The sequence below is a fragment of the Electrona antarctica genome (genome assembly GCF_951216825.1).
Source record: "Electrona antarctica genome assembly, chromosome: 6".
NCBI classification, from domain to species: Eukaryota; Metazoa; Chordata; class Actinopteri; order Myctophiformes; family Myctophidae; genus Electrona; species Electrona antarctica.
This window is the reverse complement of record NC_136811.1, coordinates 21,524,689-21,549,262: the sequence shown is the minus strand read 5'-3', so window position 1 is coordinate 21,549,262 and position 24,574 is coordinate 21,524,689. Positions and strand designations below refer to the sequence as shown.

The following is a 24,574-nucleotide window of genomic DNA, read 5'->3' as shown; positions in this document are numbered from 1 at the left end:
TCCTGTATAGTTTGACGAAAAAGCGTGACGAAAAAGTGTGACGTAGTTTTATCATGTGGTTTTATCCCGTAGTTTTATCATGTAGTTTTATCATGTAGTCATAGTTTTATCCTGTAGTTTTATCTGGAAATGGAATTATCCATAGGCACCCGGACCCCATTGGTCCGGGTCGATTCTAATTTATCAACACTGTTTTCAGGGTGATGTCTGTCTCCTCCACAGGCTCCACTGTCAGGGTCTAATCACCTTGTCAGCATTTCATTCTCATTTAACATCTCATCTAATTATCCCTTGCTACCTTATTACCTTTGAACCAAAAACAATGTTTTGACCCCCAAATATCACTTACCCTACCCTTTGTGGGCTCACTTAATAATTTCCTGGTCTTCAGTGACACCCTGTGGTAGAACTTATGCACTGCACTTGAACTGCAAACAAAAGTGCCCAATAATACTATACCATAGCTGGGGATTCTGGATTGAACATGGAGGGTACCTGGACCTCTTAACAATCTGGCTAAAGGATGAAAATGTCTCAACATGTCTACAACAGTAATGCATACTTGTCCTGTTCTCTGTAGTCTACACTAGTTAAAGTTTTACTGCAGCCTGTGTTTTGAGAATGACTCCACCTCACCTCCATGGCAACCTGGTGTGTCAGTAATTACACTGAGAGGTTGGTGGCCAGTGAGGAAGCAGTCTCCAAATGCACTTTCTTGGCTTAACTTCCACTGTGAGCTGGACAGCCATTCGTCGTGTAGCTATACTTATCTGGTTAAAATGTGTGGGAAGATGGAAACAGGTAGGAACATTGTTAAAATATAGTAACATTTACATTGAACCTTTCTGTGTTTAATACAATGTAGGTTTGTGAGTCTTCTTTGCGGTTTTGTTTTCAGAGTTAACTCATCTGACTGCTGGCAATTTTGTGAGTGCAAATGTTTATTGAAATCCCCAAACCTTTCCAGTTTTAACATGGTATATTGTTGGGTTTATAAAGAGGCAGATTGTGCTTATTATTATTGTGCTTCTCAGACTATTGATTTTCCTCTGTTTATACAGGAAAACTGTCTAGCCTCCGATGATACATTGGTGGATTTCTTTAACGATTTCCTGAGTCTGCCGGTACAGTCATACATTATCATGTCATTAACAATATATTGTTTACTATTCTGAGAAAGTAATTCTGTTAACTCCTGGTCCATAAATACAATTTGGACTTGGATGCGTTTGTTTAGTCTTCTGCTTTTCTAGCTGTTGAGCACTTTGTCATTGTGCTCTTGACAGTCCTTCCCTGAGGCTTTGCTGTACAACCAGGAGACTGGGCTGTTTGAGGTGGTGAGTGAGGCAGCTGAGAGCATCTCCAGAAAGATCAGATCAGTCTTCCTACAGAGTAAATCACACCTTCCAACTGATGACCCCACAGTGCTGGCCAGAAGTCACCTAGTAGACAACCATTACACTGCCTGTGTAAGTGTAGCTCGAGTTCCACATTTGTTTATCCATGTAGTTTTGGAAACATGGTTTGACGAGTCCTTGCATTCTCACTTTTGCAGTGCTTGGACAAAGAGCAAGGATTGCAATGGATCATGAAAGAAAGATTCCCATTATTCATTCAAAGTGACTGCTACTTTGAATACAGGTATTTCAAGTGTGCAGTTGCCAGTTATCTTCACAGATATCTTCTTTACAGTGTGCCTTACCTCTTATTATGCAGTGTAAAGTTGCTAATCATGCTGTAAATCATGTTAAATTCTATCACATGCCGTGTCCAATTCTTATCAGTAACCATAGCAACAGCAGCCTGTTTAAGAATAAGTTGATTACACACATTGTCATGTTCTATGCACTAATTGTATGTCACCTACATACTGTATAGATACAAGTTTATTTGATACATTTGACTAGGATGTACCTATAGATTATAGAAGTATAGTCTGTCTCTAATAATTTCCCCCCTTTGGGCCACACCCGTAGGTTACAAGTTAACTAGTATCTTTAACCACTTAAATCCTTTATACTACTTTGACCGGAGTACCACAGTGGTCAATACTAGGACACATCCCTGTGTCCTTCTTCACCAAATCTCTTTGCAAATAAATCAAAATGAATGTATTCATTGTGTGATTGGTGGCACACCGCACACGTCTGTTGAATCTGCCTGTGTCTGTTCTATCCCATCTTTCCTAGGCTAGCCAAGCTGCTGTCTCTGTGGAAGCCAAACCTTTGTATTCAGAAGAGGTATGGCAGCTTATTTGAAAGCACCAGTTCATTCTCAAAACCTTTATCTCCCTCCAAGTTGACCAATGAGAATATAACACCAGCCCTGACCTGCTCTGAAGAAGACGTTCCACCAAAAAATGGTATACGTTTTCAAACAAGTTCTGTATGTACGTATATGTTGAAAAATCTATGATTTTTTCAACATTTTAATTTATTGACATAATGCCCATGTCCTCCTCCACGGAGCAGAGTCTACGAGGATGTCCTCACTCTCAGGAGAAGGATGCAGGATGAATCTCCATCCAGCATGCTTTGCCTCAACCAGAAGTGTATCCTGCTTCCCTGGAGAAGAGGGTCCATGTAGCCTCTACTGTACCTCCTCTTCCTCACCTAATCACCTTAACTCAGAGAAAACACAGCGACACCAGAGTCCACAACAGGTAGTTACTCCCACAAAACCACCAGCTATCATCACGGAAGATAAATGTTTGAATTACTCCAATGCTCAGAGGTCTGAATCCTCTGGCATTCCTATTGAAAACATGGCAGCAGAGTTGGTCAAAAATGTGATTGGAGAGGTGTTGACACAGTTGGACAGAATAAACACCCCTGGCCGTTCCAGTCAGCCAGGAGACCAGATGAACACTGGCGCATACACTGACGATGAGTCCTGTCAAAGTGAAGATTGCGTCCATTCAGCTGCTATGTACAGAAACACACAGGGTGATGAAATGGACAGAGATGTACAAGAAGAGGACAAAAGGGGTGATGAAGAAATAATGGAGATTGGTGACAAGAAAATGGCGGAGAAGACTACAACCGCAGACCAAGGACATTTCCTTGATAGTTGGTACCATGGTGCCTGTTTACATGGCAGTAGACAGGGCTGGGATGAGTTCAAGGAGTTTTTATGGGGATCACCGGGAGAGAGGCTTCTAAACCTCTGGATGGATATAGAACGGCTAAGAACCATGAGACACTGGGAGAAGAACAACAGGTAGAGGAAACACACACACACACACACACACACACACACACACACACACACACACACACACACACACTGGGAGAGTGAACTGAGCTAGACTTGTTTTCTGTTTCCACATGCCATAACAATACGACGCTACGCTAAATCTGACAGCCTCAAGTCAGTGTGATGCCTCCTGTCTATAAAAATATTCTGGTATAAAATATTTAATAAAGGCTGGGGTCAGCTGTTAAGTCTAACTTTAACATCTGTCAATTGTTTATATTAAGACATAAGACTGATATAATGAAAGATAATGTGACTACTGGTGTGATAATATATATATTAGATATGACTAATATGAATCAATGTGTGAATCAGACATGTGGTCCTGATGAGGAGCCGGTACCTGCTTGGTGGTGGTTCAAGCAGTCTGAGTATGGAGCTGCTCTCCAGACTGGGGCTGGCTACCACCCCCTGCTGGACAGAGGGAAAACTACACCTCATTCAGCCCTGCCTCACTGAGGCTCTACTCTCCTACTGGTGAGAATCAGAGAACAAGGGCTTAGTTCATGATGTACGTTATTCTGTGTGTACTGTGTATAAATAATTGTGTTTATATGGCAGACTGCGTCATAATTTCACATAACGTGAAACATATTACTGACAGGGCTCCCAGGTTCTGGACATCTCAGTGTATTCTGGAAGACCATGGTGAATCCTCTCAGCTGGGCCTGTGGGCTGAGAGACACTTGAGACCTCCATCAGGGATAGACCCACACCCCCGCTGTATAACCCTGCCTCCTCTTCGGCCGGACACCTGCCTGCCCAGAGCTGCTCAGACACCCGTAAGAAGACTAAGTGGAGAAATCTGTGTATCCAACTGTGTAGCCTTTGTGTATGCAATGGGCTATACAGTTAAAGTTGCCTTTTCTTGCATTACAACTGAAAAGTGTCTTGAAGCAATTGGTGTTTTTTTTTCTTGTTTTTTTTACTAAAACAAACTATGGTGACCATATCTTTCATTCTATACAATGCCAAATCTCTGGTATTTTCATAGTGTGCCTTAATGTATGGTAGATATTCAGGCCTGGCATGATTAGCCCATCATCGACTATGACTCACGCCTCACGGTACACTGTAAATTACTGTTGACCATTTTCCACAGCATGCTGCCATTAAGAAGTAATTTGGGCTCAATATTAAGCCAGACCAATGGTTTGGTTCTTTAGTGTCCTATCATGTGTGCATGCGTTTATTGCTCTTTCTTTTTCTGTGTTTGTGTCATCAGTCCTATTTCAGCAGCAGTCCTAGTCCAGTGTTTGGGAGCAGACGAATGGAGAGGATGCTACAGGCTCTTCATGTGGACTCTAGGGCGGGTTTATTCTTCACACAATTCTGTGGAGGTTCTGGAAACCAGGTCCAGTAGCAGCTAAAATTATGATTGTTTTACAGCGAATCAATTTTAGGTTCCATTCTTTATAAATAATGTAACATGCCGTCAAAGACACATCCTCTTAATCCTTTTGCTAATTAGGATCTCACACTTAAAATCCCCAAAACTGAAGTTATGTTGTTTGGAAAGAACAACAACACCTCGGCACCACATCCTACTATAGGAGCATAGCAGTGGGCGTGGTGTTCTGGACCCACTGAAAAATCTGCCATTCATTTTTTCCCATAGAGATTTACAAAAATATTTATATCAATTATTTTAAGCCTAGAATCAAGCCATCCAGGATCGTGGTGAGTCATGACCATAAAACCTTTGATTCTGTGAAAGGGTATTTATTAAATCAGGGTTCCCATGGTCATGAAATTCCTTGAAAAGGTTTGAAATTAGAAATAACATTTTCCTGTACTGGAAAAGTTTTGAAATGGATCAAAGGTCCTGGAATTGTATTATGGGTCCTGGAAAATATATTTGACTATGCATTATTTGGGTAATTATTTTGTAAATAAAAAACATTTCGAATACATTTTTACACGAAATATGTAAGAAAAGTAGTTTTTTTTCTTCAAACGGGCTGCGTGATTGCAGCATAATGTATAGGGCATGACAAAAAGAACAGGTCTACAAGCTCACAGTTCGCTTCAGCATGACGCGTAGTTAGCTTGTAGATCTGTTCCTTTGTCACGTGACACCAACCTGTGCAGCTGCAGGGCATGAGTGGAACGGTGAGAGCAAATTGCACTGACTGATTGTTATATAGTCCTGGAAATTGGGTTAAATATCCTGGAAAAGTTTTGAAATTTCATTGGAAAAAATGTGTGGGAACCCTGTTAAATGTTTTTTTTTCCTTCTTCACAGAATCAAAGGTTTTATGGTCATGATTCACAAGGATCCTGGATGGCTGGATTCTATAGGCTTAGAATAATTGATATAAATATTTTTGTAAATCTCTGGGAAAATGTATTAGAGCGTTTTCAGTGGGTCCAGAAAACCACGCCCACTGCTATGCTCTATAAATCCTGTGATGGCATTCTGATCACATCCTACAAATAATCTAGGAACTACTGTATATATTTCTACCCTTCCTACCTGAAAGCCCCCTATACCTCCCATCTTCCAAGCAGTTGAAATGAAATGAAATGAAATGAAATGATTACTATATTTACCCAGGGTATCTGGGCTAAGCTCAAGAACTTGTTTCCAGCCAGGCCCTGCTCATAGAACACATTTCATCGTAGTGGTTCAATGCCTTGTTCAAGGGCACTTCAGCGGTGGTAATTTTAACCTGTCGGACCGCTGATTCGAACTGGCGACCTTCCGGTATCAAGACCGCTCCGCTATCCGTTCGGCCACCGCTACCTGAGTAGACGGCACGTTATAATTGACAGTACATCTATCCCGATAATAGTCTAAAGTTAAACAGTGAAACAGTTCCTTTTACCATATTCATTCTGCCAAACTTTGCAGTGTTCCACCCTACGCCTGTTTCATTATGGAGATATTGTGTACAGAATGATGGCTGGACATTCTTCTTCGTGTCTGGCCATCCTCTATATCACGTCTTTCCAGTGGTTGGCGCAGGCGAGTGCAGCGGCATTTGGTTGGGCCAGGTCATCTCCAGTACATTGTGGAGCATAGATACATCTCATGATGTGGTCCATTGTTTGTGGTTCGCCACACACACATGCATCACACATGCCCACCACAACACCCCTAAAACTGGACACATTTATCCCCCTCTACGCGTCAAGAAACATTGATATTTTCACCCACATAACTAATTACAAGCAACAATTGCTTTTACTTATTTGGTTGTTTTTAATCACTCCTTTTCCTATTTCTTATTGTATTATTGTTAAATGTTTAGTTTTGCACCCCTACCCCATCCTCCTACTCCAGCCTCTTGTGTAATGTTAATCTGTCCTGATGTTTGCATGAGTTGTTTTCTCCTATCCCCATTCCCCACCTCCTCCTTCAAATCAAGAGGCTTACCTCTTGCCAGACTATCACTGTAGATAATTATTTGTTTGTTCTCAAGTGTCCAGCCTGGTTAAAGGTTAAATAAAATACAAAAATGGTCTGTAAACAATGTGATTACATTGTGTACAGCTGACAAGGAATATGTTTCTGTGGTGATGATGCCAATCATAAACCTCTTGTGACGTGTTTATCTCTCCTGTTGTCTCAGCTTTGGGAGAATGCTGTGAACCTGTGGTCTGACCTACAACAATACCATCACTTATTTTATCAGGACGGACTGGACCCTTACAGAGTACAACGACAAGCACAGGTCAGTTGCTCAGTCACAGGTTGAGGCAGGCAGGCAGGCAGGCAGGCAGGCAGGCAGGCAGGCAGGCAGACAGACAGACAGACAGACAGACAGACAGACAGACAGACAGACAGACAGATGGACGGAGACACACACAGTTGTGGTACAGTCACATGGCATCTCAAGAGACACAATCAGCTCCAGTAAGTCAATGTTGATTTGTAAAGAGTTACAGCATAAGCTGTTCCATAGACATCATTAACACTACTGTCATACTGTACCCCGCTGGCCAAGGGAGCGTGTGTGTAACAGAGAGAGAGGGTTGGCACCGACTGTTTTGTGTTTTAGACGAGTGACGGTCTTGGCACTCTAACACACAAATAATCCAATCTTTCTCATATACCCACCATAGTAAAGCCAGGGACCCCCACTTTATGCCCACACACACTAAACGTGCACATGCTCACATAGCTAACCTCACTCATTCTCTGGCTGGCCACTCACTTTACCCCTCACAAAGTGCCCACAAAAACAAGTGAGTCAGACCCCCCAGGATCCCACCAGTTCAGCGACCCAGAACCACCTCGTCTGGTTAGAACTGGACCACGGAAGAAAACGGGCCTATCCAGAATACTTCACACTCACAGTGGAATATATTTTCCTCCGTTTAACCTTTTATTGAAACAGGGTAATCACACGGGAGAGGAGTATCTCTTTTTCCAGTGGGACGTGGCCAAGAGTGTAAATAGTGATGTTGCTGTGGCATGATGGCCTCAGTGATGAGAGCTGGTGAATAGTGTGGATTGGGATGATGACGTGATTTATGAGAACATGAAAAGCAGGAAGAAGATGATGATGATAATGATGGTAATCATAATAGAGAACACGATGATGATGCTAGTGATGATACGTTTCTGAAGGTTTAACGATTTCTCCTCTCGTTTCTCTTCTACTCTTTTCTCCCCTCTTCCTCTCCATCTCTCCTCTCCTCTCCCTCCCCACAGATCCTTTACTCCACCTATCTGTGCAGCTCAGCCAGTAGGAGTGTCGGGGCAGATGAGGAGACGAGGAGGGAGGTGTACGGACGTCTGACGCCGGCGTTTGAGGAGCTGTTTGATGAGGTTGAGGAGCAGATCCTGGTCCTTCTCCTGGAGCCATGGACGCAGCTGATCTCCAGAGATGCAGAGTTCTACCACAGGGTACTGGAGCTCAGCCCAGGGCTGGGGGGTGCTGTTCACTTGCAATTTAACTAATGGATTTTCCTCCAAAAGTCGTATATTGAACATAGACCAAAAAAAGAACTTTCTTTTGGCACGAGAATATTTCCATATCCAACCTATTAAGAACAGAGGAGAAAGAATAAAGCAGAGAAAGTGATGAAATGTCTGCTGATACCTGACTCTGTCCCATTGTTTTGATTTTGATGTGTGACATATGTGTGAAAATAAAAAGAGAATGAGGTGTTTACATTGTGTTTGAGCCTGGGTTTCCTCATCTGGGTGTGGTGAATGTCTTTCTGATTTTGTGTGTGTGTGTGTGTGTGTGTGTGTGTGTGTGTGTGTGTGTGTGTGTGTGTGTGTGTGTGTGTGTGTGTGTGTGTGTGTGTGTGTGTGTGTGTGTGTGTGTGTGTGTGTGTGTGTGTGTGTGTGTGTGTGTGTGTGTGTGTGTGTGTGTGTGTGTGTGTGTGTGTGTGTGTGTGTGTGTGTGTGTGTGGGGTCTGGGGTCTGTGCTTACTGCAGGTGACTGTCCAGGAGGAGATGCGTCGGGTGGACAGTGAGGAGTACAGAGAGCTTCAGAGCCTGTATGCGGAGTCAGAGCTCAGACTGAGAGAGGTCAGATCAACCAAGGATTCTGCTTATTTTTGCCGTTGGCCTCTTGTTTTGCCTTTAGGCTGACACTTTCCACTCCGTCTCTGTTTGGTCTCAGTCCTTATCTCTCTGTACGATCCCTCATCCTCCTCTCCTCTTTCTCCGTCTGGACAGGTGGATCGGTGTAAGTCTACCCCACCTCCATCACGTCCCGCTACGCCCTCAGAGGGACATGATAATGCTTGGTTGAATGTCTCGCCGCGATACCATGGTTACCGCCTGGGTTCCTTACTCCGTCATCGCCATGAGATCCAGCACTTCCGGTCCTTCCTGCAGGAACACGACGCCAGGTGGGGAAATAATTGATGTCCAGAGTGCATGTACACTCAGCCTGGTTTAAGGTCACACAAAGTGTGTTGCTTTGGGCTTCACGACACAAAAACAAAAACATCCACCAAGCATGAGTTAATGTTATAACGTCCCTTCAGCTATATCCGTGTGCGTGCGTGCGTGCGTGCGTGCGTGCGTGCGTGCGTGCGTGCGTGCGTGCGTGCGTGCGTGCGTGCGTGCGTGCGTGCGTGCGTGCGTGCGTGCGTGTGCGTGCGCAATATCATCTGTCCATGTCATGCATATTGCAGTTTGTGTGGTTATGTCTTTTGAATGTGATTCCATTCAGTGTCCACTTGAGTTGTTGGCTGGACCTAGATCAGTACAGAAGGACTCCCCAGAAGAATAAAGATGTCAGGCTGGAGAAGTCATCTTCCATCACAACCAAATACCTCGACAGAAAGTACTTCTTCGGCCCCAACAGCCCCGCTTCAGCAGAGCAACAAGAGCATGTAAGTCCACACATTATTTAGAAGGCAGAGATATTACATTTTATTGACATTTTTTTTTCTTCTTCAAATCTTTGGTTCAGTGATGACAATTTTAAGCTTCCATTGAATTAAAATCATCGCGAAACACTTGAAAGCGCATGAGCCGTAGGCGTCAGAAGACGAGCTCACATACGTTGATATTTAGAATCCGTTATGCATTTGAGATTGACAAGTTGAGGGGACTGTGGCTCTGAAAGGCGTACCAATCATCTATCTGTGGTGTCCTGCAGACTGCCTGCTGACAGCTGTGACAGCAGTGTGATGGTAGAAGATGGAGGATGAGAAAGCTGCTTAGAGTTAGAGTGAGATGACTGTGGTTTGGATCAGGAGGACAGCGTCGATTGGCTCCAGTAACAATGACAGTTGGATGAAATCTCTCCTGACATTTATAGATGGAGATTAGGTTTCTAGGTTCTAGTATTACGACAGGGGGCCACTGGCCATGGGCTTGGAACGAGCAGTACAGACTTCCTGTTTTTTTTTTCAATTGTCTGTAGCTGAGCTGGCCGCCACAGAGCTTTTCTAATGTCATGGAAATATCTGATGCATCAGACTTGATACAGAACAGCCAAATGACTGGGCGTTCCTGTGGTGGGCTTAGATGAGGTACTTGTGACATCATGGGTTCAACTTTGAACTTAAGACCTACAGTACTTTATGTCACCCCCTTGCTCTCTCCTCCACAGTAACATCCAGAGTGTTGATTTAACTTGGGAAAAATTACCGTTAAAGTAAAACATTTACACTGAAATAAATGTACATGCTGGATTTGACTGTGAATCCCTCATGCTACTCTACTCTACATTCTAACGTAGCATAAATACCATAGACTGGGGGGTTCTGTAAATTGGATGTGGCTCTGTGACTCTTGCATCTCTGTCTGGGTTCCTGTCTGCGTGAGGGATGTAGAGAGACTGACAGCTTTACTGCCTTGGACCTTCACTCTCTCAATCAATCAGTCATTCAGTCACAGATTGGCCCCCTTTCATCTGCAGACTCACCCACTCATGTGCCATGACTGGTTCTCATTTGGTCTGGTGCGTGCGTGCGTGCGTGCGTGCGTGCGTGCGTCTGTGCGTGTGAACGCGCATGTGCGTGCGTGTGAGAGATGTGAGAGAAAAAATAACTGAAATAGGGAGACATTATAGAAAGCGACCAGAGGGACGGAGAGAACAGAGAGTGACAGAAAGCCCAGCAGGAGTCAGGAGAGAGAGAGACGTGTGGCTTGAATCTCCTGCTGTGAGCAGCCTTCCCTCCTTCCCCCAGGGATACCAGACCTCTGTATATGTTCTTATTGTGGTTTAGAGCCGTCAGACCAATGCTGTCTCCACCCCATCATCCTCACATCTTTAACATTTACAGTATAGCACACACACGCATGCACGCAAACGCTCGCACAACCAAGCCCTGATTCTTCATATTTGTGTTTTCATGTGTATTACAGTATTATGTCTACTGTATGCAGATAATGCGCCTGGCAGGTGGACCTGAGCGCTTAAAACACGAACGTCTCTCCAACTCTGTCGTGGTGGAGATCCAGGATATTGTTAGGAGACATATTGAGAAGACATGGCTTCCTCTGTTCTTGGCTACAGCAGAGTTCACAGAGAGACAGAAGGTTTGTGTGGCGTCTGTTTTAGGCTTCTAGACATTTCTGAGTCTCTAGATATGGTTCCAGCCACATAGTTTCAAATAAACACTTTTGGAACATGTTTGATAACATTCTAACACATTAAATGTATGGGTTCTATTTGGAATACTGAATAGCAGACAGATCATTTGGATATGCTGTCCTAATGCTTTTTGTTTTAGGTGGATTCGTTTTTAAGTTAAAAAAATCACACCTGTGTGAACTGAGTGGTGCAACTCCCCTCTATTGGTTCTCTGTATCGTTCCAATTTGTATCGTTCCAATTTCAGTTCCTATTGGTTCTCTGTATCGTTCCAATTTGTATCGTTCCAATTTCTTCTCTGTATCGTTCCAATTTGTATCGTTCCAATTTCTTCTCTGTATCGTTCCAATTTGTATCGTTCCAATTTCTTCTCTTTATCGTTCCAATTTGTATCGTTCCAATTTCTTCTCTTTATCGTTCCAATTAAAATAAAAACAGCGCCCCTACTGGTACTCATGAGTCACACATGAGTCACACACAAACATAGGTTAACAGTCACAAACATAGGTGAACACCACGGACATTGCTGTTCCTTGGAGTGGTTGGACCACTCAAAAATATTGGTAGAAAAGCATTTGATGAATACATAGCAGCAATTCTGATGATATTGTTCCTCATTTGTGTTATAGCTATATTCTGTGTATAGTGTTTAGTTGGACAGGTAAAAACATCAGCTAGATAATTTGATGAAAACAACTTGTTTAGTAGTGAGCAAGCATGTTAAGTAAGTCAGTATATTATTGAAAGGTAATTGCCATGGGGAGCTAAACAGGGGGTTATTCTCAGATACACATCTCCATACATTGTTGTTGATTTATCTAAGCCACAAATAAATCAACTACAGAATATATGGATATACTAGTGTATGCACACAATGTCTTCTATGCAAGCACGATGGTCATACATGGGTGGCCAAGAACTCAAGAAGATATGGAATATCATGTTCATGTGTATCAGAGTCAAAGTCAGTGTTTTTTAATAGAGAAGAACAGTCTTAAGAAACAGACCGCACTCACAGAATAAATGTTTGCGCTTTTAATTTACAGTCTGACAAACAGATATGTTTCGGCTCCTGCGGGCCTTCCTCAGTGGTGTTTGCTGTCAGTAGAACAGACTTAGCTTTTAATAACAGAGAAGAACAACAGTGTACCAAAACACTGTGGTCAAGAGTTTGCATTGTTAGTTATTACTCATTCTCTCAGAATCCTTCCAGGCATTTAGACAGGCCAGTGCTTTGGAGTCAGGGAAGCGTGAATGAGGCTGCTATATGAGAAACCATAAAATACCAGCATTGTCAAAGCGTTCTCTGCTCTGGAGTCATCAGGTGTTAACACACGAACCACAAACTCATCTGCTGCGCCTCATTATGTTATCAAGTTCAGCTTGTCAGGACACAGATCCTCTCATTAGGTAATGAGAGGTAAATGAGAGGTAGAGGAAGTTTAGCGTTACACAGCGGAGAAGAGAGGAGAGGATGGCAGAGGTGAGAGAGATCGGCCTGAGAGAGATCTCAAGTCCTCTTGAGAAGGAGCAGAGGATAGAAAGAACACAACCTAGTAGTGGGCTTTCGACATCGAGTGCAACAGAGAGGCTTGAGAGGTGTTGAGTGTCCCCGTGTAACCCTAGATTACTCGGTGTCTTGACTGTTGACCCCTGTGTGTGCATGTGTGCGTGTTCCAGCTCCAGGCAGCAGACTGTTGACCCCTGTGTGTGCATGTGTGCGTGTTCCAGCTCCAGGCAGCAGACAAGCAGAGCTACGGGCGAAGCAGAAGGAGAGAAGCCTGGAAGGTAAGGTGAAATCCTCTTTGGAAGCCGGTTATTTTGAACAGAGAAAAATGAGCCATTTCCTGGACTGAAAAGTGTGTGTGATTTACTTCACAACTTGGCTTGATGCACTGAATCTGTCAAACGTCACTTTGGAATTGCTGTTAGTTTTCCTAAATTCGTTCCAGGATAAACAGGATTAAAGCATCGCTATTGCTAACATGCCTTTAATGGCCTTTAGAATGTGTTCCACTAAGCTCTGTTCCCATGACCCCCATCCTGCCTTTATAGCTGAACTATGATAAAAAACATGAGCCTTTCATACTCTCTACAGGAACATGTAGTCTGCAGTCACGATTGACCACCATCTTTTTCTGAAATGTTATTATGTTAATACAGGCAATTAACAGGTTATCAGAAAACTCACAACCAAATAAAAAAAAATCTTATTTTCTTGAATAACCTGTAATTTCTGACACTAGTTTATAGTCTATATAATTTACAATTTGTGGACAAAAATGTCTTAATGATGGGATGAATTTGACCGATTCTAAATTACTTCCATCATGCAGCATCTCCCCATATCCCAGCAGGCCGAGGGGCTGTGGATGAGTTCATCCAAGGAGATTCTGCTATTCAGACAGGTCCTGCTCAACCCCACCACGTGCCACCAGTTCCAACGCTTCGTCTCTCTGAAGGGAGACTTCCTGGAGAACGATGTACTGTTCTGGCTGGAGGTCCAGAGGTACAAGGTAAGAAGATGATTCAGATTTCAGAACATGATTGAAGGTTAGATGTAGCCTACTGTATGTGTGACCATGCTGTGGTTCATGTCATTGTACATTACATTACATTACAGTCATTTAGCAGACGCTTTTATCCAAAGCGACTTACAATAAGTGTATTCAACATAGGTAGGGAACAAAAACTACTAATCACCAGAAGTCTTTAGTGCATTTTCTGCAAAAACAAGCAACCAAGAGTATACCTAGCGCTAAGGTAAAAGTGCAATATATCAGCTACCTATTTCCTTAAACAGATGAGACAAAATAGCTAAATCAAATGAGCATGAGCTAAAACAATTAAGTGTATCGACTAAACAAGATCCAATAAACAATACAACAATAGAAAACAAGCGTTCGTACAACTAGTTAACAACAAGTAGGTCAGGCAGAGAGGAAGGGTAGTGTTTCCTGAAGAGGTGGGTTTTCAACCTGCGGCGAAATATGGGCAGTGACTCTGCTGTCCTAACATCAGTGGGGAGTTCATTCCACCACTGTGGGGCCAGAACAGAAAAGAGTCGTGACCGTGTGGATCGGCCAGAAGGACCCTTGAGTGACGAGGCAATCAGTCGCCCCGAGGTGGCAGACCGAAGTGGTCGGGCAGGGGTGTAGGCATCGACCATAGCCCGGAGGTAGGAAGGAGCTGTTCCTTTCACTGCCCTATAGGCTAACACCAGGGTTTTGAACTGGATGCGGGCCGCTACGGGGAGCCAGTGTAGAGAACGGAGAAGGATGGTTGTGTGGGAGAACTTGGGGCGGTTGAACACCAGACGAGCCGCAGCTTTCTGAACAAGCTCCAGAGGTCTGATGGCAGATGCCGGAGCACCAGCAAGGAGGGAGTTGCAGTAGTCCAGGCGGGAGATGACGAGAGCCTGGATGAGCACCTGGGCTGCCTTCTCCGTGAGGAAGGGGCGAATCCTCCTGATGTTGTAGAGGAGGAATCTGCAGGACCTTGTCACTGATGCGATGTTTGCCGAGAACGTCAGTTGATCGTCCAGGGTCACACCCAGATTTTTCGCAGTCCGAGTTGAGGTCACCACAGCATTATCAATGGTGATGGCCATGTCTCGGTGCGGACAGCCCTTCCCCGGGAGGAACATCAGCTCGGTCTTGTCCAGGTTGAGCTTCAGGTGGTTTGTCGACATCCACGCCGAGATGTCAGCCAGACAAGCAGCAATGCGTGCCTCCACTTGGGTATCGGAGGGGGGGAATGAGAGGATCAGCTGGGTGTCATCGGCATAGCAGTGGTAGGAAAAGCCATGGGAGTGGATGACAGCACCCAGAGATGTAGTGTAGAGAGAGAAAAGAAGAGGACCCAGAACCGAGCCTTGGGGAACCCCAGTTGTGAGCCTGTGTGGTTCTGACACAGACCCTCTCAGCATCACCTGGTAGGAGCGACCCGTCAGGTAGGATGCAAACAGGGAGAGTGCAGAGCCTGAGACACCCATCCCCTCGAGGGTGGAGAGGAGGATCTGATGGTTCACCGTGTCGAACGCTGCAGACAGGTCCAGGAGTATCAGGACGGAGGAGAGAGAGTTCGCTCTAGCGGCATGGAGCGACTCCGTCACTGCCAGCAGGGCAGTCTCTGTCGAGTGACCCACTTTGAAACCAGACTGTTTGGAGTCCAGGAGGTTGTTCTGGTGGAATGGTAATTGTATGGTAATTGTATTTACATGTTGGTGTTAAATACAAGAGACGACAAAACAATGGATTGCATTGAGCTGGATTAACTATGGACTGTTTAACTATGGACAGATCATATATTATTATGAAATGATACTGAACTAGAAATGTGCACACCTCAGAGCAGGGACGAATAGTTTTCATAATCCTCATGGCCCCCCCCCCCCCCCCTGATGCGGCACAAACGGGACGAACCGAGGCGAATATATATTCAGGTCCAATTCCTCATGGGGGCCGAGATCCCTGGTCCAATTCCTCATGGGGGCCCTGGCCCCCCGGCCCCCACAGACTCTACGTCACTGCCTCAGAGCACAGATCTCTGCCCGGCCTGGTTCAGTACCGACAGTTCCCAACCCATACTGTTCAGTACACACTGACAGTACATGGATTTTATGAGAAATGCTACCTAGAGATGAATGATGTGTTATCACGGCCGCAGTATTGATCCAGTCAAGCTGGGCCTCCTAATACAGTACATGTATATGGAAGCAGTCCGTCTCGCCACAATTCACTGATCTAGGATCCTAGGATCCTAGCTGGTTGTAATGTCACTGACCTTTGTACTCCTTAATATTGGAATAAGCATATTCTATTTATATTTTACAAAAACAAATAACCATGGCTGTGACGGATTCCGGATTCGCGTTTTTAAGTATGTACTGTATAGCAAATGGCAGCAGGACACTGATAACTAGAAAAAGTGCCCTTCTGGGCACAGGTCTCCACCAGGACGATAGGAGTGTGTGTGATGTTTGGCAAAATGTTTAGGAGCAATATGTGTGTGTGTGTGTGTGTGTGTGTGTGTGTGTGTGTGTGTGTGTGTGTGTGTGTGTGTGTGTGTGTGTGTGTGTGTGTGTGTGTGTGTGTGTGTGTGTGTGTGTGTGTGTGTGTGTGTGTGTGTGTGTGTGTGTGTGTGTGTGTGTGTGAGAGAGACACGGCTTGGCCTGTTGTAGCGCCACCATGAGGCTGATTTGAAAACTGTCAAGTGGCATTTCTTCCAAAGCCTAGTGGGAATATGCATGCACAGTTTCACCACAATCGGACGCTGCGTTGAGTAGTTGTGGCGATTTGTACAAAACAGGTACAAAGCGGGCTACTCCTGAAAAGTTTAGAAGCCAATTGTAGCCAATGAGGGTGGATTATGAGAAATCAAACAAACCCTTCTTGATCACATGACTATGGAGAGCATGTGTACCGATTTACGTGAAATTTGGATAAAATCTGAAGGAGTAATATTAGAAAATGTGTTTTACATATGTCGGCCTCCTGGTGGCGCTATAAAGAGCAGATGTGAAAAATTCCAGGCAAAGCTTTTTTCTTGGCCTCTAGGGAGTTGGCATACAAAGTTATCCACAGATCCGTGCAGTTAGAGGTAAAAACACTTTTTGGCCAGTTATAGCGCCACCATGAGGCTGAGTTGAAAATGTTCATGTGGCATTTCTTCCTCTGCCTAGTGGGAATGTGCGTGCACAATTTTACGGAAATCACACGATGTGTTCATGATTTGCAGCATTTTGTTTGAAACTGAGCACTCCTGCGAACTTTGGAAGCCAATCTTAGCCAATCAGGATGGAGTCTGAGAAATCTGAAAGACCCGTTTTGTTGAATGGCTCTAGAGAGACTGTGTACCAATTTGCGTGATGTTTGGACAAAATCTGTAGGTGTACTGTCCAAAAACTTGTTTTGCACAAAGCAGCCTCCTGGTGGCGCTATAACAGGCCGTTCTGGAAATCTTGGGGCAGAGGTTCATCGTTGGCATCCAGGGAGTGTGTGTGCAAAATTTGGCATCGACTGGGTTAACGGTGCCGGAGATTAGCTGTTCACAGACGGAAGGACGGACGGACGGACGGACACACACACACGGACGGACGGACGGAGTGCAAAACATACAATAATTTAATGTGTGGGTTGTTAACTTCTTTGAACACAAGGTGCAGTCTTCATCACTTGCAAAATACCTCTAAAACCATACAGACACCCTCTCCAATATCTCAGAAAACTAGAAGAGTACATAATGCTGCTCTTCTTATGGTATAGTTAAATCCATTATAATTTCAAACTGTACATCACATTCCTGATGACAGCATCTAGAGTGGGAACACCAATGTTCACAAACAATTGGCAGGCGCTGCCACCCCAGCAGGATTCTGAGAGCATCATTATTATTATATGCCACTCGCAGCTTATTATATTTCCCTTCACTGTAGCTGTACCACAAGTGGGCAGTATACAGTCAGTGGTGTACAGTAAGCTTTAAAAGGGGTGATCTTGACATAAAAGTTATGTGACAACATGCTGGCTAAATTATACAATTCTCTCTGTTCTCTTCCAACAGGACCTGTGTCACTCCCACAGTGACGAGGCCACCATCCAGCAGAAGATCTCCACCATCATTAGCTGTTTCATCAACTCCTCCGTGGCCCCTTTGCTCCAGATTGACATTCCTCCTGAACAGGCCCAGCGGATACTGCACAAACGCAAGGAGCTTGGCCCTTACATCTTCCGAGAGGCACAGGTGTGCCCATATGTTCATTTATCTCTATGGCCAACGCATCACAGCGCAATGCATTGTAAGCTTGGAGATCTGCTTGGAGATCTTCAAGTACAGTATACATCAGGCTAGAGAGTGTTCACTCTCACTGAAATGTGGACAAACAAACTGATAAGTAATTTAAACGATAACTACGAATTCTAACGATAAACGATAGAATTCATAATGAGTAGGAGTGAAAGCTTAAGAAGCTGTGTGACCCTCGCATAAATAAAGCGCATTAAGAAGATATATGCATGTCAGCGTGGTGGAGCGATAGTGTTGTAAATGATGGACAACAGTAGGACATGACTAACCTTTAGCAAGGCGGCAGCATCACTCATGGCTCAGTAGAATGGACGTGAGCTGCACTGCGGATTGCGCTGATGCAGTCCATGGAAGGCTCATCAGTATTATTGCATTGCGTGCGCGCGTTTGTCTGTGTGACAATGAGTGCATACCCATCTCTCATCTCTCATCTCTCACCCATCTATGAGTGCATACCCATCTCTCGCTCTCTCTCTGTGTGTGTGTGTGCGTATGCGTGTGCGTGTGTGTGTGTGTGTGTGTGTGTGTGTGTCCAGATGTCGGTGTTCAGTGAGTTGCTGAAGCTGTGGCCTCAGTTCCAGACTTTGAGGAGCAGCGTGAAGGAGGAGCAGCTCCTGCCACTGCTGGAGGAGCAGAGAGTGAAACACAGAGCCAGGTTGCAGAGGCGGAGGACAAAGGAACAACAGGTCAACATACAAACACACACCTGGCAAATGGCTTTATAATGATGTGTAAATTTTAAAATGTCTGAATTTTGAATGTGAAAATATAATAAAATATGAATTATATATGAATTTGAATACAAAGTGTATATTATACAGCATGATTAGTGAAACTGCAATCTCCGACCTCTTTCTTCATTCCTTCAATCGCCGTCATGACTGAATCTAACTTTTGGGAGAATTCGGATTTCATCTCCTTGATAGCCTCGAGAATAGAGCAACTTGCACTCTCTGAGCAACGGCTCCTGTTTTCCACCTCAGCTCCCAGGCTCTCAGCCCCAGCCATGTTGCTAGCATTAGCTTCCCCGCTTTCCTTGGACCCAGCAGAACCGAAGCTCAACTTGGCTTGGTTTTTGCCACCTCGTTTGGTCATTCTTTTGTTATTCATCAGGTTGCTTAAATAAAACTGCTCACTTTTCCATTAGTCTGTTTTATTTGTTAAATAATTTGTAACAAGCTGCGGAGTTGAGAGACACACGTCCGTCTAGCTTGCCGCCATTTTGAAAAGTCTGATTAGTGAAACTTAATTTAGAATTTAACCACTTTCTAAAGGTTGGGAAAATAATCGAGACCTACACCATTCGATTCGGCGTGCTCCGAATAGTGGGGGAAAGTGGTCAAAACAAAACTAAAACAAAAAGATGAAAATCATGCTTTCCGACGACCTACTGTACTATAGTCATTGGTTTTCCAAAACCATGAATATTTCTATGCTTGATTTAACCGCTTTCTAAAGGTCGGGAAAAAATCGAGACACCATTCGATTCAGCGTGCTCCAAATATTGGGGCGGGGGGGGGCCTGGAAAGGATGAAAATCATGCTTTTCGATGACATACAGTATGTCATTTTTCATGGTTTTCCATGAAATTATCATGAGATTCTATCACCGTCTGTAGTGCAGGATGAGATGGAGACACAAGTGGAAGAAGTAGAGGGGGATGACTTGGAACAGGAGGACAAGTTGACGAGGGAACAGAGCAGACTGATATATTCTCCTACACAGCAGGTGAGGACTTTATACAGCTGTGCCAAAGCACCGTGTGCACTTTTGATGAGGAGGAATACGGTGATGAAGATGAGGTATCACTATAGATGATTTCACGGCCACCTCTGACCAGCCAGTATTGGAAAAGGAGAGAATAATCCAAGCATATAATGATTTTTGTATGCGTTCCTTCAGATGTCTTGGTCGTACTCCAAGTACATGGCAGCTCTGAAGAGAGAGGAAGTGCTGCTGAAAAGACAGAGTCAGTTAGAAGTAGTCGCTTCATTCTCCACAGGCTCAGGTACACACTTGCACGAACATGCATGCACGTGCGCACACACACACACACACACACACACACACACACACACACACACACACACACACACACACACACACACACACACACACACACACACCATGCAGGCCAAGCGTGTCAGACCTTGCACCAAATACTTCAACCTTTCTTAACGTAATATCAAAGAAGCAGGTGAAAGCTAAATCAAACTGACCTCTCAGAATCATATACAGTATGTTCTCTCACCCACTTCATCCTGTGTAATAGACATCAGTGTTTGTGCAGTAGTTACAGTAGATCCCGGTCCAAATTGAATGTCGTAAATGAAGCATGGTATTAATGCTCGACTCCATAGTGAATGAGGGCTATTGTAAATGAAGCATGGTGCAAATGGTGCTTTAATGGGAATTCTATGTGGGAGTCTTCCTAGTGGGAAAACAGATGGAGGTCATCATCATTTCCTACGTAGAGCTGACTAGCTTGGCGTGGAGTGCCAGGACAATGACAAGGACTGAAGGACTATGAGGAGACATGGGGAATGACTATAGAGCAGAGAATCGTTTGAGCTGTTTGAGCATTGTGTGTATATACCTAGAACAAAAAGGTGTCACAGTATAAACCCCACAAACCTGTGTTTAAAATACACCTGCCTTTAAAATTTTAAAGATTTAAAAAAAAAAAGTGTCATCTTGTCACTAACCCACATACTGTATGTGCTTCTGTAAATAACACAGCCTGGTATTTCTCCAACTCTATGACAGCAAATGTTCTCTCTCCTCCAGATCGCTCATCTTCTGGCCACAGCTTCATGTCAGCTGGTAGCAGACGCAGCCAGCTGCGCCCATGTGTCCTCTCGCCCAGGACAGACAAGGCACAATAACGGTAAGCAATGTGGGAACAACAACCTACACCTCAACTCACACTTGCCATTTTAACTACAGTCTCTCTACATAAAACAGTATTCCCAGTCCAGAAGTTGACATACCAGTATCCTGTTCCCATAGCTTTTGTTTGATTGGCTCTGCAGCAGAGTTGAACTGGAAGCACAAACAGTTTTGTCTCCATTTCAAATTTGCTGCTGAGTTTTGAGACACATCAGGCATCAGCTATGGGAAACTCAACCATAATAAGTAAATGAAAATGAATATTCCACCTTCTGGGCGTTTTAGAGTTTAGTCTGACTATTCAGTTGAACAGAAAGATTGACAAAAGTAGATGACAGAATATGGCCATGGAAGAGTCTTGTGTAACATCCAGTGAAACCAAAGCATAAGAGTAAGCAATCTAATTAGAGTACACGACACGTGTGCCACAGACACAAGACTATGACGGACACTGTTATCTGAGCACAAATGATGAGAGAAAACTGAGAGCAGCAGACTCCGCTGCCTGGTCCCCAACAAATGGCCTGTTGTTGCCATGAGACTAGGGCTGGGTTTGCAGAGGCAGTCTTTGTAACAAAGACCTGATCTGGTCATTAATGGTTAACTTGGAAAAGCTATCAAAAATGTGTTAAATGCTTACTATTGATAGACAAACTGTAAGCGAAGCTGTGCAGAGGGAGAGGGGGGGATCACAGGGGGAAGTCCTGAGATGATATTTGAATATATTTGACCTCAGTTCACAAGTGGCTCAAACCAATTTGCTCAAACAGCAGTGGTGTAAAGCATGATCTAAGTAAATTTACTCAAATACTGTAAGTACAATTTTGAGGTATTACTTTTTTTGTATTTGTACTACATCTCAGAAGATAATATTGTCCTTTACTCCACTAATATTTGAAAACTTTAGTTGCATAACATTGTAGTAAAAAAATACATACACTATTAAAATTATATATAACTTGTGAACTGAGACATTGTGGGACATAGGCTTGTACTTTTCCCAAGCTCTACAGGCTCACAACGTGACACGTTGGAGCACGTAGATCTGCTATTTTCACTGAATGTTCGTTTAATAGGACAGGCCCAAAATAGGGATATCCTGGTACGTGTGGTTAAAGTAGTGTAGACTGAAACACTGTAAGTCCCTTGTTAATAAACTGACTGACAGTTCTCTTGCCTCTCCAGTTTCAGAATGTCTTCCAAGACAGTGTGAGTGACATCTTGGCCTTCATGGACAGCAGCAGGATGACACAGCTACTGTGTGTGCCAAATAATATATAACAACTTCCATCTACTGTATCACTTCGTGTTTTAGCCTAAATAATGAAAGTTGATACCCCACGAATATTATTACAGTCTAAATTGAAAGGTGCAGTAATGTTTTACTTTTCATAGGAAGATTTGTATTATAATGGGAGGGCCAATCAAAGATAGAGGAAGCTATTGGAAGACATAAAAGTTTTTATTATCTTTAAATAACACAATATATTATACATGTACCTACAACATAGGCATTAGATTTGACAAAATGTAAAAATGTCTAAACAGCTTGCAGTTATAACAACAAAGGCATATCTTTTTGCATCAAGAACAATTGGCATGAATGTAAGGTTACGAAGAACAATTATTTTCAAACAACCTCGGAGAACACCGCTCTCTCTATACAGTATGTATAAAAATAAACAGAAAACAGCATCAATTTGGTTGACAGCTGGTATCATTACAATCAAATAATTATTTATAATATTGCACTTACATTGGCGTAAGACGAGCACCATGCTCATTCACATGGGCTGATTCTGTGTGAGTGAATCATTCTAGTGTTAAGATAGAAAATGTATAACTATATATGTATAACTTGGGTGATTATAACGATCCGTCTAAAGATATGTTTTGAGACACATCAGCAGAAAGCTTGTATCTCCATATGTCAATGTCATTTTTGTGAATAACAATGCCCTACTTTGTCATACTAGAGTAAAAATAGCTGATCTACAAGCTCACAACGCATCAACGCGTTGTGAGCTTGTAGATCTTACATTTTTAGGGGAAAAAAATACATTAAGGTAAAAATATTGAACCAATGAAAAGTATTAACAAGAGCTTTTGAATAAATTATAACTACATTGGGTACATTAGAACACAGGTTCTTTTCCCAGTTTTCCAAAAGGTTTCCACCTGACAGCGACGACATTATCCGTGAGATATCGTCTCTGTCAACATGTGGAGTGGTGTAGAGCACTAATTTATGAAAACAGTTAGAATATAGAGATTAAAGCTTTCTGCCTGACAGCAACGATATGCTGTATTGTCTATTCATGATTGTTATAGAAGTCTAATGCCTCTCAAAACATATATTAAAGACCTCAAAATCACATCATTAAAATGCTATTCTGATGTTGGAGTTAGCAGTAGTAGCCTACTGTTTCTGTTACTACTACTATACTGGATAGTTTTGGGTGTCCTATCTTAGTTAGCCCAAACAAATCGCTCCATAAAATGTTTGATAACCCCTGGATATCAGAAAACTTCATCAAAATGCTATTCTTTCATGTTTTTACCATAATCCATAAGTAAGTCCCATATACATGGGACTAGGAAGCAATTAGTCTATGGCACAATGGGCCTACATTGTGAAATCAAACTTATCAAAGTGACAATACCAACATCAGTATTTGATGAAGTATGGTAGGTTTTGTGTAATTGAGGTGTTTATAAGAGACATTTTGAGAGGCAATACAAAAACATACATGAATAATACTCCGATGATACAAATATGTTTTGGCGTATGAAATTCTATCAAAGTAAGAGTGACAAAGGACCCACATGAACATTAACCCTTGACTAATGAGCCCCAGCTGCACATTAAAAGCACAACATGTTGGTCAAAGAAGGGTTTACATTTCATAAACCTTTTATGTTAGTGTTCAGTATACAGTAGGCCGTCTCATATTGAGATGTGCATGTACAATAATGTAATCCCTATTTATGTACTTCTGTAATTACACATACATCATCTTCATAAATAAATCATACACATACATTTTACATGTTTACATTTTACATGTAAAGCCTCTTCCCTTTTTCTGTGGGATTCAAGTGAATTGTGGTGCATTTCTAAAAATAATTACTTTTAAAGGCAATTTGTGAGAATGGCCTAAACCCTAAGGAGCAGCTGGCCATGTAGGAGTGGCAGAACCTTAAAATGTTCTTTAACTCCTGTAAATATATTTTGCATATATAATCATTATCTGCTATCTAGACTGGAGCAAAAAAAAAGAAAAGAAAATCTGAATTGACTCAAAGACTCCTGTTTAAATGCAGCGGTGTGCGGATGAGTCTGTGTGTGTAGGCTACTGGTCAGTGGAACCCAATGCGTAACGCCTTGTTCTTGACTGTGGTGAACTTACTGACGAACACCCTGGCGAAGGCTGGTTCTACCAGATAGCGGTAGGACTTGGTGACAGATGGTGGTGATTCAGCGAGCGTTACAGGGGCCTGGAGCTGCAGAGAGGCGACAGAGGGGGACAGATACTGGGAGGCACGAGTCACAAAGTCCACCAGACGCTGATACTGCTGCTCAGACAGACGCTCCCGATTGCTATCGCC

At 43.3% G+C, this 24,574-nt stretch overlaps 2 protein-coding genes across 5 annotated transcripts in view; one reads left to right on the top strand and one right to left on the bottom strand.

The window, feature by feature from the left end:
- The first annotated feature begins 693 nt into the window (after window positions 1–693).
- On the top strand, window positions 694–22,629 carry rgs22 (regulator of G protein signaling 22). 4 transcript variants are annotated; one of them, XM_079504415.1, is made up of 24 exons: window positions 696–801; window positions 899–927; window positions 1,062–1,124; window positions 1,287–1,469; window positions 1,556–1,641; window positions 2,190–2,362; window positions 2,472–3,219; window positions 3,571–3,732; window positions 3,860–4,037; window positions 4,481–4,609; window positions 6,831–6,932; window positions 7,916–8,110; window positions 8,651–8,743; window positions 8,894–9,069; window positions 9,396–9,558; window positions 11,042–11,215; window positions 13,001–13,057; window positions 13,606–13,785; window positions 17,834–18,013; window positions 18,613–18,762; window positions 19,700–19,804; window positions 19,979–20,084; window positions 20,864–20,963; window positions 22,151–22,629. In XM_079504415.1, exons 1-23 carry the CDS (start codon window positions 780–782, stop codon window positions 20,959–20,961), a joined length of 3,552 nt encoding a protein of 1,183 aa, XP_079360541.1. In that variant the 5' UTR covers window positions 696–779; the 3' UTR covers window positions 20,962–20,963; window positions 22,151–22,629. The 4 variants fall into 4 exon arrangements, 3 of the variants coding, with proteins under 3 accessions (XP_079360541.1, XP_079360543.1, XP_079360542.1); XM_079504417.1 differs by having other exon boundaries at window positions 697–801; window positions 11,063–11,215; XM_079504416.1 differs by having other exon boundaries at window positions 697–801; window positions 13,624–13,785.
- Window positions 22,409–24,574, bottom strand: part of vps13b (vacuolar protein sorting 13 homolog B) — a 405,382-nt gene continuing 403,216 nt past the window's right edge. The window contains exon 69 of the mRNA XM_079503680.1: window positions 22,409–24,574. Coding sequence (XP_079359806.1) covers window positions 24,326–24,574 — 249 coding nt within the window. The 3' untranslated portion in view covers window positions 22,409–24,325.

Bases quoted from the DNA above. Each gene is read 5' to 3' on its own strand.
- rgs22 (XM_079504415.1), top strand. From the start codon at position 780: ATGTGTGGGAAGATGGAAACAG. The intron at 18,014-18,612 runs GTGTGCCCATAT...GTGTGTGTCCAG, and splicing joins ACATCTTCCGAGAGGCACAG to ATGTCGGTGTTCAGTGAGTT. The intron at 18,763-19,699 runs GTCAACATACAA...TCTGTAGTGCAG, and splicing joins GGAGGACAAAGGAACAACAG to GATGAGATGGAGACACAAGT.